At 38.5% G+C, this 13,479-nt stretch overlaps 1 protein-coding gene across 2 annotated transcripts in view; it reads left to right on the top strand.

Annotated features, from left to right (window-relative positions):
* Nucleotides 1-9,297, top strand: part of HTR2A (5-hydroxytryptamine receptor 2A) — a 57,737-nt gene extending 48,440 nt beyond the window's left edge. For both annotated transcript variants that reach the window (XM_040448438.1, XM_040448440.1), the window contains one exon: nt 8,421-9,297. In XM_040448438.1, the coding sequence (XP_040304372.1) occupies nt 8,421-9,220 (800 nt within the window). In that variant the 3' untranslated portion in view covers nt 9,221-9,297. The remainder of the gene's footprint in view (nt 1-8,420) is intronic.
* The last annotated feature ends 4,182 nt before the right edge of the window (nt 9,298-13,479 follow it).

Genomic DNA, 13,479 nt, shown 5'->3' on the forward strand with positions numbered 1-13,479 from the left:
CCCCTGCCATTAATGAGATTATCGCCTCGTGGGTGAAATGACACTTCCAGAGAAAAATTCTAAGGTATTAGAAGTGTGAATTAGCACAGCATAAATTATTTATGAAGGTGATGAAGGAATATAGACTAAAAGAGCTCTTATTACAGGGAGAATTTTAGGAAAGCTTCATACAGGGCATGTCCTTAAAGAAAGATGTCATGAGATTTATCTTAAATGTAGGGAGTGGTTTGGGAACATAACCTCCTTCTGCAGCCCCCCAAATCCAAACAATCATAGAGTCAAAGCAAAAACAGTATGCTTACTCTGCAAATGGAGCCACAAAATGAGGTTATTTCTGTCTCCCATGCCCAGCCAGATGCCACCTGTAGGGCCCTGCTAAAGAGACATTCTGGAGCCCCCACTGGTTGGTAGAGTATTTCAGGAAAGAGGATGGAATCAGAACTGAACCAGGGCAAAATGGAGAAGTGAGTCTACCTTTCAGTTACTATTTACAGCACACGTTCCCCCAGAGGAAACACGACATGCCACAGATACCACATCCTCTCTGACCTGCATCCCTGAGCTATAGCCTGTGTCTTCTCTCCTGTGACTACTTTCCTTTCCAAGGGCCACGCCCCCAGGGTTCTTCCCGGCTGTGCATCTCTGTGCCACTACAACTTGGGCTTGGATTATTAGTTAACTGTCTGAGGTGTTACAGGTACAAAACAATGGGACCTCTCTCATTCTATCAGTGGCACATTGCAATGTTCCAGCAAGCAAGCCACTGGGAAAAGACACAGGTGGGAGCCGGCAGATTTTGAGAGTTCTTCAGATCATATTATGTGATTGGCTGAGAAATCAAGCTATATATAACTCCATTCTGAATCATTCAAGAGATGGCATAAAGAAGAGAGAGACTGCCACATGACTATTTCAAAAATTGACAACGTTGAATGATCACATTAAGGCCAGATCACAAAGACCTTGTAGGATGGGCTCAGTAGTTGGTAATGGCTTGAGCATTAGGGCAACTGTAGTCCTTCATTATGTCATATGATAAATGCTGCTTTGGGAAAGTATAAGAGAGGCTAAGGGAAGGAGAATTGACAACCTGTGGGCCTGGATTATGTGGTCACCTGCTGCAAGCCAACTTTCCAGCTACCATCCCTGTGGCTGAACACACTCTAGACCAGAGTCTCTGAAATGAGACGTCACATGTGAGACCCATTCCCCATGCTTTCAGAAAGAATCACTACAAGATCTTTTAAAACAAATGGAGGAAAGGATGTGATACTTTGAAGATGAGGTTTAGTAATATGAAGCAGAGATGATTTTTTTTTTCTAAATAAACCTCTGTTTGTGAGCATATTGCTAAAAGAAACTTTTCCATTGTTGGTGAATAGTGTAATATCCGCTTATTTAAAAAAGGGTCAGTGGATGACAAGTTGAAGAATTTGATAAGTTTCTCTACGAATTGTGATTCCAACAGCAAAATGAGGCTCTGATCATTTATCCACATGCCAACATATCATTCAGATTCTATGTGGGATACATAACACATTGACGGGAAAAGATGGTACATGGAAGTCAATCTGCCTTGGAAGGAAAGACATGATGGGCTGCCAGGTGTCAGAGCGACAGCTGACAATCCACATCCTGCAAGTCAGAATTCAGTCCCTTTACCTTTCAATGCAAGATTATCATAGTAAAGCACAACTTCCAGGCTACGAAACTGAAAGGAAACAGAATGAGGGTCTGAAGAGCAAGAGACCATCTTTCCAGGAATCCATGACAGGGCAGTTGGGCCAGTGGCTTTCGGTAGTTCCCGACTGGCTATACTTCAGGGAGACTGAGTATTTCTTCCGAGTATCTCCTATCTCCTGGGACAGAACACAAGCTTTAAGCCTTTGGGGGCATTTAGCCATAACAGTCAAACTATTAAAACAAGGATGGGTAGCTTTATACAATAACTCACGCAACACATTTTTTCCCCCAGATAACTCATAGCCAAGTTGAGGGAGGGGTGGAGGCAGGCTTCTTTCCCTGGAAACTCTCCATCATTTCTCCACTTGAGGTCAGCCCGAGCCTTTTGGAAATTAATAGAGTTGTTTAATAAAGGCAAAGGGAGCAGCTGTAAGACTTTCCTCTATTTACTCTTCTTTCAAAATAAAGACATTTGTACTATGCTTTTCACCCTATACATCCCAGGTTCTCAGCACTAGTTGCATATCAGGATCACCCAGGTGTTCTTTTGTTTGAGTAACAATGTTCATGTGGGGTCCGAACATTACCATTTTCTAAAAGTACCAGTATCAGAACCTCTGGGAATGGTGCCCATGCAATGTAATTTTTAAAAGCTCCCTAGGTAATTCTAATATGCAGCCAAATTTAAGAATAACTACCATACTGGGGCGCCTGGGTGGCTCAGTCACTTAAGCGTCCAACTTCGGCTCAGATCATGATCTCATGGTTCGTGAGTTCGAGCCCCGCATCGTGCTCTGTGGTGACAGCTCAGAGCCTGGAGCCTACTTCAGATTCTGTGTCTCCCTCTCTCTCTGCCCCTCCCCTGCTCATGCTCTGTCTCTCTCTGTCTCAAAAATAAATAAAACATTAAAAAAAAATTTTTTAAAAAGAATAACTACCATACAAAAGAGGAAACTAGGTGTTGATTATAAGGATTTTAGTTTTAGAATAGCTGTCTGACTTCAAAGAATAATGTCTCACCAGAGGAAACTTTGACCTTGAGATTAAAGAATGAAAAAAAGAAAGTATCAAAATGCAGAGAACCATTAGAGTGTGTGTGTGTGTGCTCTTGACACAGGGAAGCAATATAATTTAGTGTTTATTAACTGCCTTGGGGCCTGGAACTTTTTTTGATAATCTGTGTCAAAAAGTAAGCACATATATGAAAATTGTGCAGATTTCAGAAACATCACAGACTTCCTGAAACCAATGTTAAGGACCTCTGGTATAGTCATAGACTTCTGTAGCTACTCTTGTAAATAAGCAAGTAGGAAAAAAAAATCATCCATAAGAAATGAGAAATTTACATAGGAGTCTGGATTTAGCCCCTAAATTGCTATGAGTGTAAATAAATCACCTAAGCTTGCTAGCCCTCAGCTTTTCCACAAACTGAAATTTTTATCTACCCATAGGACAGTGTGGGTAATGTTTTTACGATTTTGTAAAAAAAAAAAAAAAAAAAGTCAAGGTGAATGAATACATGTGAAAGTACTTTGAGAAGTTATGATTTATTATTAGAGATATTAAGAATTAACCTAAAAAGAAACATAATTTCTTGGGTAACTGACATGTTGATCTAGCTCTCACTTTTATCTGCCTGGTCAGCAGACCATAGATTATAAGAAATATAGCAACTCTTGAACTTTACACTTCCTATTAGAAGGATGAGTCCCAGCCCCAGTTGCCCTTAGATACCCCATCTCTCTCTCTCTCTCCCTGCCGTATGATGACTATCCTGCAGTATTCACGAATGGCGCTTTCTGTCAAACTGATAGTAAAGCCATTCGTATTACTGGAGAACATTCGGTGTGAGTTAAAATACAAAGGAAAGGAAGTAGTTCCAGAGGAAATGAAACCCATGAACCAAAATTCAGTCTTTTTCACAAAAGCCCTGAAGTATTTGTTTCTTTCCCCCCTACCCCCTACAAGACCTGAGGCCCTGCGGACTCCACAGTCGTGTTCCCTATCAGAGGATCATACCTAGTAAGGCAACCTTCTTACTTCCCAAGGAAACGCTCCGGCAGAAGCACACTCAGTCCCCAGATATTAAAGCGTAAAAAGCTAGGATTAAGAATAAAGCTTATCTTTCACAGCCAGTGCTCCAGAGTTAAGGCTATTCACCAGGCCATGGTTAGATGTTAACCAGAGGTGCAAACTTAATGTGCAGAGTAAGCCGAGGCACCCTAAAACACGACACCGGCCCAAGTCTTCATGCTCCTGGGTGTCAGTATTTCCCATGCATTTCATTGTCTGAATTTTAATGAAAAAAACAAAATGAGAATGTGCATGGAAGAGCCAGTACTGATATTGAATCTTGACTGCTATTTACCACTCCTCAGAAAAATATATTAAACAAAATGCAGAGTCACGTACTTTAAGCTACTGTCTATTTGTTCATAAAGGAAAATGCTTTATATGCAGAAATTTCAAGTGAGAGGAGATGTCAGGTCTCCAAAAGCAGCTATTATCAAACAAAGCAGCCAGAAAATTAATGCACTGCAGATGGCTGTGACCTCAACCTTGGATACAAGCCAGTGTCTTCGTCTCTCTTGGTAGGAGAGTTTTTGAACTCTCTCCTACCCACAAAGCCTCCTTAAATGTTCTAGTTCTTTGACATAAAATTCTTTCCCCTCTTTTACAGAGTATTGCTTTAACTGTCTAGTTTTTCTTTCCATAAACCCTTGCTGACCTTTACTACAAGTGAGGCACTAAAAAAGAATGGTAAATTGACAATAGTCAGGACATTGGTGTTAAATGTAAAGAGGAATGGGTCATTTAAAGTACAATCAGGTTGATTATCCTCTTCCAAATCAAGGTCCCCCTTCCAGACAGCCTGCCTATGTCTTCGTTCCATATCCAATTTATAAAGAGGTTTTTTTTTAATTTTTTTAAATGTTTATTTATTTTTGAGAGAGAGAGAGAGAGAGAGAGAGAGAGAGAGAGAGAGAGAGAGAGAAACATAGCACAAGCGGGGAAGGGGCACAGACAGAGGCAGACACAGAATCCAAAGCAGGCTCCAGGCCCCGAGCTGTCAGCACAGAGCCCAATGTGGGGCTCCAACTTACAAGCTGTGAGATCACGACCTTAGCCAAAGTCGGGCGCTTAACCGACTGAGCCACCCAGGCGCTCCTTGCCATATGCATTTTAAAGTGGCTCTTTATCCCAGGCAGCTAAAAGAGGGAATCTCCACTTTGTAAAATGGCTCCATCATCCCTTTATCTCCCTGGCTACAGAAGTTGAGCCATTCTGGAGGGTGTGTGTTCTTTTGTTCTTGCCAAACAAGTACACTCACCTGACTTCCAAATGACTGAAGAGTTTTGTGTTTTAAGTAGTACTTTATTCTGGTTAATTGAGAATTGCCACTTATATAAACCACCAACCAGGCTGCAAACAAAATAGGGCAAAAGACTCACAGTAGCAACTTCCTTTGCATTAGGAAAATGCACACCCAAGAGTTTAATAACAAAACCATATACCTTTTTACACAGTTGGTATTTTGTTTATGTGTATCATGACTAATAGTAATGGCTGTAATTCATCACAACAGAAAAGCAATCAACCGCTCTAGCTGTAGAAAATTAAAATTGATTGAGACCTTTTGTCTACCCTGGCAGAAGCTAATAATTACATCATTATTAACAATATAGCCAGTAGCCAAATTTTTTTAACTTCTTTTGGTTTAAGACAAAATAGAACAAAATCAAGTTAATGTATTCAAGTTGAGTGATTCTTTGGAGCAGGCTACTCCCATGTGGATCTACCATTGGCAGAACATCCACTCTGGACTAAGGACTGTCCTACGTGTTTGCACACTGGATTCATTTTATCCTCCCCACATCCACGGAGGCACATTGGTGATAGATGAGGAACTATGAAAATGAAGTAACCAGCTCAGGAGCACAGAGCCAGGACACAGACTCAAATCCAGGGCCTGTCTCACTCCAAAGCCTCCATTCTAACCAATGAGCAACTACACTGTCGAACAAAGACCTTCTAGATGAGTACAGGAAACACCTGTCACAGGTACATACTCAACCACCTGGAAAACAAAACATTCTTCTTAGAAACCATCTCTTAATTTTTGTGATCCAGAGTTTTCTGAAGGCTAAACAAAACTGGTATGTATACAGTCTCAGAGGATGTCCCCAGGCCATAGAATGTTCCCAACAACAGGCCAGGGACAGAGAGGAATAAAGGAAATGAAGAGTCATTTAACCACACTCAGTGTCCTTAAGACCAAGCTCTGATGTCATTTATTTCCACCTTCCAAGAATACTGGGATGGCCCGGCATGGACAAGTGACAAATACTTGTCGATTAAGTTTGTGAAGATAATGGCAAATGCCACTGAGAAAGACTTGCATTAAACATTAACTCAAGCTAATGTCCCCTCCTTGCAAAGATGGCCAATGTGAGGTTAGGAGAGTCAGGTGCGTGGTTGAATGGAGCTGAACTGTGTTCTGAGTATGCACAAACTAGATTACAGAGCCTCAAAGGAAGTTTTCCCAGATGGATAGAAGAGTCCAACAAGCAGCAGCTCCCAAATCTGAAATGAACCTGTGTTCTTGGCTGGACTGTGACCATTTATTAGGCTCTAACTGATGGTCAGAAGCAGTGAGCAAGATGCTCCCTGTTACACAGCTCTGAGGGAGAGGGTAGGAAGAAACTTTGTTCTGATGTTCTCCCAGGGTGCCCCTGCAGCATCAACCCTTTCATGAAAGAAGCCACCTTAAACTAAGTTATACAAAGTAGTTATTTGATTCATGTTTTCTCTCCTTCCTCTCTCCCTGACTCTTCCTTTATGGCAATCACATGATTGTCTTGGTCTGTCCCAGGCCAGTAGAGGAAGACATTCCCAGTCCCCCAAAACTGCACAGTGGTGGTAGTGGCCAGCTCAATCTCCCTTAAATAAGGCCCTGCATCATGGGGGAGAAATTAGCACCATTAGAGGCCAAGTGTTCCTTTAACTCACTTTGTTCTCTCTTCTGCCTAACCCCTGTGCCTAAGGGAGCTGCATGGGTTCTCTAAATTTCAATGATGGAACAGTTGACCATGGGCTAGTGTTCCCATGTATTCTCTCATCTCATACCTAACTCCCGTATTTATCAATAAAAGAAAAGTTTGTGGCTGCTTATGATTTTGTATTCCACCCTTATGAATGTTCTACTACTAAAAACATATAATGATTTTTATGGACCAATTGGAAATTTGAACGCTGATTCCATATTTAAAAATATTAAGGAAATATTAAATTTCTATTTAGGAGTGGGAATGATACTGTAATATTTGGGTTTTTTTAAAGAACGCATAGCTTTTGGGGCGCCAGGATGACTCAGTCGGTTAAGCGTATGACTTGGTTTCAGCTCAGGTCATGATCTCACAGTTTGTGAGTTTGAGCCCTGTTTCAGGCTCTATGCTGACAGCATGGAGCCTGCTTGGGATCGTCTCTCTCCCCCTCTTTTTCAAAATAAATAAACTTTAAAATATAAAAGAATGCATAGCTTTTATATGTATATATGAAAATATTTACAGATTGGATGATATGCTGTCTGGGATTTGTTTCAAAATAACATGGGAGGAGTTGCAGCAGGTGGGAGTATGGGTGAAACAAGATTGCCCTTGAATTAATTATTGCTGGAGCTGGGTAATGGGTTCATTGTGCCAGGTTTGTTTTGGTTTTTCGGTGGTACTTTTTCTGTATGTGTGAGAACTTTTTGATAGTAAAAAGCTTTTTTAAAAAAGAATCAAAATTAGCTAGATTTAAAAAAAATAAAATATAAAATATAATTGGTGACTTACTTTAATTCACATTAGGAAATTATATTTTTCAAAAATACTTTAAAATATGTGCAATTTGCATGATTGAATGTTAAATGAAATAGGAAGATCTAAAACTGCACATAAAATACTGCATATACATAATTATTTACACATGCATATAAATGGAAGAAAAACTACATAAAATGTATATCAGAATTTTCCCTGGCTGGCAAGAATATATATTATTATTCTTTATTGTTACTTTTTTCTATTTTTCAAGTGTTCTGAAAAGAAAATATGTTTACAATTTCATAAAGTTCTTTTTATAAACTATATTCATAATGTTAGGGGAAAAATAGTTACAGAACTGAATGTGAAATTCAGTTATAAAATGGGTGTGAATGGTGTGTGTGTGTGTGTGTGTGTGTGTGTGTGTGTGTGTTTATCTAAAATAAATAGCATCATAATGTTAATAGTGATTATCTCTGTGTGATAGCATCATTGGTCATTTTTATTTTTGTTTGACTCTGTATTTTCTCCAATTAACAAGAATTATGTTATAATCAGAAAAAACATGAAAAATTAAAGCTAGATGTATTGTACTTCTTTAGAAGTAAAGGACTATCTCTGTAGGGCAAACAACATACAAGTTTAAGAAACCATGCATTATATATAGTAAATATATATTATATACATTAGTATAATATTATCACTACATATAATTTCACTACATATAACCATATATTATAACCATATGTTAAATTTTATATAATAACCACATAATACCTGTAAAGACAGGAGACTTTTAAATTCTCATTGAAGGTATATGTTGAGATTTTAAACAATGTTAATACAGAATCCTTTGCACAGCCACCATGATGTAGCGATACTCACAGATGATTCCTTCATAATCATGTTTCGTTTTCTGTCCAACTCCAGGGATATCTATGCCAATACCAGTCTTTGGACTACAGGATGATTCCAAGGTCTTTAAGAAAGGGAGCTGCTTACTTGCTGACGATAATTTCGTCCTGATCGGCTCTTTTGTGTCATTCTTCATTCCCTTAACCATCATGGTGATCACCTACTTTCTAACTATCAAGTCACTCCAGAAAGAAGCTACTTTGTGTGTGAGTGATCTTGGCACACGGGCCAAACTAGCTTCTTTCAGCTTCCTCCCTCAGAGTTCCCTGTCTTCAGAAAAACTCTTCCAGCGGTCAATCCACAGGGAACCAGGGTCCTATGGCAGAAGGACTATGCAGTCCATCAGCAATGAGCAAAAGGCCTGCAAGGTGCTGGGCATTGTCTTCTTTCTGTTTGTGGTGATGTGGTGCCCATTCTTCATCACGAACATAATGGCCGTCATCTGCAAAGAGTCTTGCAACGAGGATATCATCGGAGCCCTGCTCAATGTGTTTGTTTGGATCGGTTACCTCTCCTCAGCGGTCAACCCACTTGTGTATACACTGTTCAACAAGACCTACAGGTCGGCCTTTTCACGGTATATTCAGTGTCAGTACAAGGAAAATAAAAAACCATTGCAGTTAATTTTAGTGAACACTATACCGGCCTTGGCCTACAAATCTAGTCAACTCCAAATGGGACAAAAAAAGAATTCAAAGAAAGATGCCAAGACCACAGATAACGACTACAGTATGGTTGCTCTAGGAAAACAATATTCAGAAGATGCTCCTACAGACAATATTAACACAGTGAATGAAAAGGTTAGCTGTGTGTGATAGACTGGTTGCCATAGCAACCATGGAGGGCACACTGGGCAAATTTTTACCTATCTGGGGGAAAAAAAGACAAAGGGGAGACTGGAAAAAAAATTAGGCCGATCTAGTAGAACCAACAATAATATTTATATGCCTCATTTTATTCTGTCAATGAAAAAAAAAAAAGGCAGGGCTAAAAGACACAAAATGTGCACTTCAAAAATGTTCTGACAGCATTTCAGCTGTGAGCTTTACGATACTTATTTTTAACATTGTAAATGATAGACATCTTTAAAATAATTAGCTTTTATTGTAAAATTATGAGGCCATAAATAAGTCTAAATTAACTTCTATTCCAAGTGGAAACCTTGCTCCTACGTTAGTTGATGGCATGAGTTGGTTACCTATTGCTGTAAATAACAATAGCTACAAATAGTGAGAAGTTGGGTGAATATAATATAATGACCTCTTAAAGAAAAATCCTCTTTAAAACTTATGCTACATATTTTGAACAACAACAAAAAAGACACTAACGACAGTGTTATGAAATCTGTATTGTTAAGATAATTAAATGAAATACTTGACAACTTTTTCATTCCTGCTTTTTCACAGATGTCGTTTTGAAATATTCACAAAGTTGCTGACATTTGCTGCATTTCAACTTAATTCTTCAAAGAAGTGAAAAAGTTTTAAAATGTTATTTAATAACTACTGCTGCTTTCTCTTCTACTATTTGTGCTTTATTCTGAATTTCCAATGTGGTCTTGTTTAGTGTTTCTTCTCATAGGTAAACTATCAAAAGGATAACTTAACATTACCAAATACATTTCTAGAAATTGCTTCTCCTAAACGACACCATAGTGGTGTTTGGTAACTCGCTGTTTAATGACTGCACCGCGCATGCGCTCCGTTGAGCAGTAAGCAGTATTGATGTAACTGTGTCAAGATTGAGGAATAAACTCAGGTTTTTGGCTACTGCCAGCAGTACAGTCTTAGGAGATCTCTGTAAAATAAATGCAGGTGACTTTCCCATTGGCACCCATCAGGTAAATTGATGCTTTCTGATCAATTAATCTCTATTATTTGCCAAAATTGTTCAGCTTTGGTCTCACGATCATCTACTGAGTGTACATTATCTGTGAAGAAATTTCCTGGGTACTGAGGATATAAAAATAATTAAAACAAGATCCCTGCTTTTAAAGCAAATGACCTAATTGGAAGAGTCCTTGTCAAAAATATTAATTAACAGACATTTTGAGAATTGGTTCAAACTATTTCCTTCTACATAGTTCAGAAAAAGGCTTGTTTTGACCCTGAGGGTAATTTTCTCAGTAAGTTTCCTGATTGGTTGTCGATGAATATCAACCAAATGACTGAGAGGGGAAATATTACATGAGGTCAAAATTTGTAATTAGTTTAGAAATATACACCTCAACCTGGGCCCAACCTATGACTACCAAAGTTTGGAGCAAAATTTTGGTTCATTTCCATAAAAACTAACTTCTTTATTACTTACTAACACTGGACTCCATAAAAAAAAAAAAAAAAAAAAGCAATAATATAATGCTATGTAAAAAAGTTTGCTAAAGAGAGAAAGACTAACAGCAGTTAATTCACCTTGACGTCACTCGAGGTTCAATTACATATCCTTACTAAAATAGAAGTTAGGTATGAGATTACAATACTGAAGCATTTCTATTGAATGAAAAATAGTGTTTTGCACTAAGCCATTTGAAAAATATTATGGATTTGAAAACTAAAGAATGTGGGAGATGCCACTGTGTAATTTGGAAATGTATTAAGACTATCCAATTATGTCCTTGTAGATACATTGAAAGATATGTATTTCAAAGCTAGAATTTATAGTAAGCCACTTGTATCAAGGCTGCATTTGAACTGAACTACTTTAATGATTACACCATACTAACTGATAAAACTACAAATGTTAAAAAATCTCTTCTCTACTGTATTTTGCCTTAGTTTGTAACTCTGCACATCTCATTAAATATTAGAGAAAAAATTCCAGATTCTATCCCCATACACTCAATCTTGATCAGAATGAACATAAATACTGCCTGACAGATATCTTTTGACTACATATATATTACAAATGTGTATGTGTTTTCTTTCCATAAGTATCTATTCAAGTGTATATAGACAACCATGTATCTGCGTACATGTACAGACATGTTCTCATGCACTTTATTCGATATTTATATATTTATATGGAGAAAAAGCAAGAAGTCATTAATGAAAACCTTCAATATATACACATGTGTGCATGTTTGTATCCTGTCCATTAAAATGTGAATTCATGTTCTAATGTTTCTATGACCTTCCATTGCGGTCAAAGGCAGATTAAAATGTAACAGAAGTATCAGCTCTTTAAATAAACTGGAAATTCACCTGATTTTATGGATAGACTTTAACACAATTCTGTAAGGGTGGTGAAAACAATAGTCCTTATATACAGTTGAGTGATCTTGAATAAAATGGTACCTTTGGGCCCCTTGTTTAGTCTAGGGACTTTCTGACTACTAAGGATTTCAAAAATACACCCCCGGCCCCAGTGAAACACGGTGCTTGAATGATTTATGGATCTGTGATTAAAGGACTCACTCCTAGTCAATACTATTAAAATACAGTGACCAACCTTACTCTACTTTAAGTTGAATGGTAGATTCTTCTATATTTAAAGAAAGGAATTAAATGCCATACCTAATTAGGGGAAACACTCAGTTTAGACATACTTAATCTACTTGGCCACAGCGGCACCTCATGGTCATTTTTTAAAGTGCTACCGTAGCCAAATTGAACTAAGTTACTGTACTGCTTTTGGCAAAGGGTGCTTTTCCCATTTGCGCATCTATGAAACATGTTCATAAAGTGTTAAATTATTCTGTGCCATATATAATAAATACAGTGAAGATTATTTTGTGTAATGATTTTAATCAAGGTAATTCTAAAAGATTTCAAGAAAGAAGGAATAATTATCAATAAAGTCTACTCAAAAATCAATGCACTTTGTGAGTCCATAGTTTTGTCTGCCAAAGGGAGAGACCCACACCTTTCAGATACTCACACTAGGAACTCCATGTATCATTTAGATATTTTGAGAGAACAAAGCCTGTTCTTCTGAAGTTCAGTGACTCAACTAGGACTTACCTGCTTATGATTCAGCTTCCAGTTATCTGCAGCAGAGACACTACACATTTGGTCACTCTGTCTGGTTGCACACAGCCCAGAAACATAGAGAACTGCTGCTGTAACCCCAACACATGCACACAGGTACTGATGGCCACGTGTGTACAGGCGTACCCCAAGACATGCATGGGTGCATTCACACAAACAGTACACACATTTTCACAGGAGATAATTTCAGGAATTAAAGTAAACCAAGAAGACACAGTATCATTGAATAAACTGGAAAGCTGCCTTGATTTGTCATTTCACCTCTAAATGTTGGAAAAGTTTATGAAATAGGGACAGCAGGTATCTTTTCCAGGTGTTTACAGCTCCCTGTATTGAGTACCTACCACGTGCCAGGCATTAAGCTGTTCGATTTGTTTGCTTCACCTAATGGAATCTTCACAACAATCCTATAATGTAGGTATTATTATGCCTTATTTTTCATAGCTAAAGAAACTGAGATTCAGAACAGTTAGCAATGTGGCCAATGTCCCACAGCTGCCAAAAAAAGAAAAAGTGGCGGGGCGCCTGGGTGGCGCAGTCGGTTAAGCGTCCGACTTCAGCCAGGTCACGATCTCGCGGTCCGTGAGTTCGAGCCCCGCGTCGGGCTCTGGGCTCATGGCTCAGACCCTGGAGCCTGTTTCCGATTCTGTGTCTCCCTCTCTCTGACCCTCCCCTGTTCATGCTCTGTCTCTCTCTGTCCCAAAAATAAATAAACGTTGAAAAAAAAATTAAAAAAAAAAAAAAAGAAAAGAAAAAGTGGCAAGCCTGGCTCATCTGACTCCGAAAAATAAGTTCTTGTTTCTACCCAATCTGGCAGAGAACAAAGAGAACTGAGTTTAGAACCAAAGGATGCGCGATCCCATCTTGGCTTGGACAAATCACTTAATAACCCCGTGTCTCAATTTCATTGTCTCTAAAAATGGAGCTACTAGCACCTGTCCTGACTGACAGCATCACTAAAATGAGGTCATGACTATAGCTGTGCTTGATAACCTGTAAAGCACTATGTAAATGTAATAACTGTTGTTATTAAAAAGAAAAAAAAACACAGCCATTATATATTATTAGCTATCAGAGCAAAAAGTAGA

Source organism: Herpailurus yagouaroundi, unplaced genomic scaffold (genome assembly GCF_014898765.1).
Source record: "Herpailurus yagouaroundi ecotype Mexico unplaced genomic scaffold, PumYag 197, whole genome shotgun sequence".
Classification (NCBI taxonomy): domain Eukaryota; kingdom Metazoa; phylum Chordata; class Mammalia; order Carnivora; family Felidae; genus Herpailurus; species Herpailurus yagouaroundi.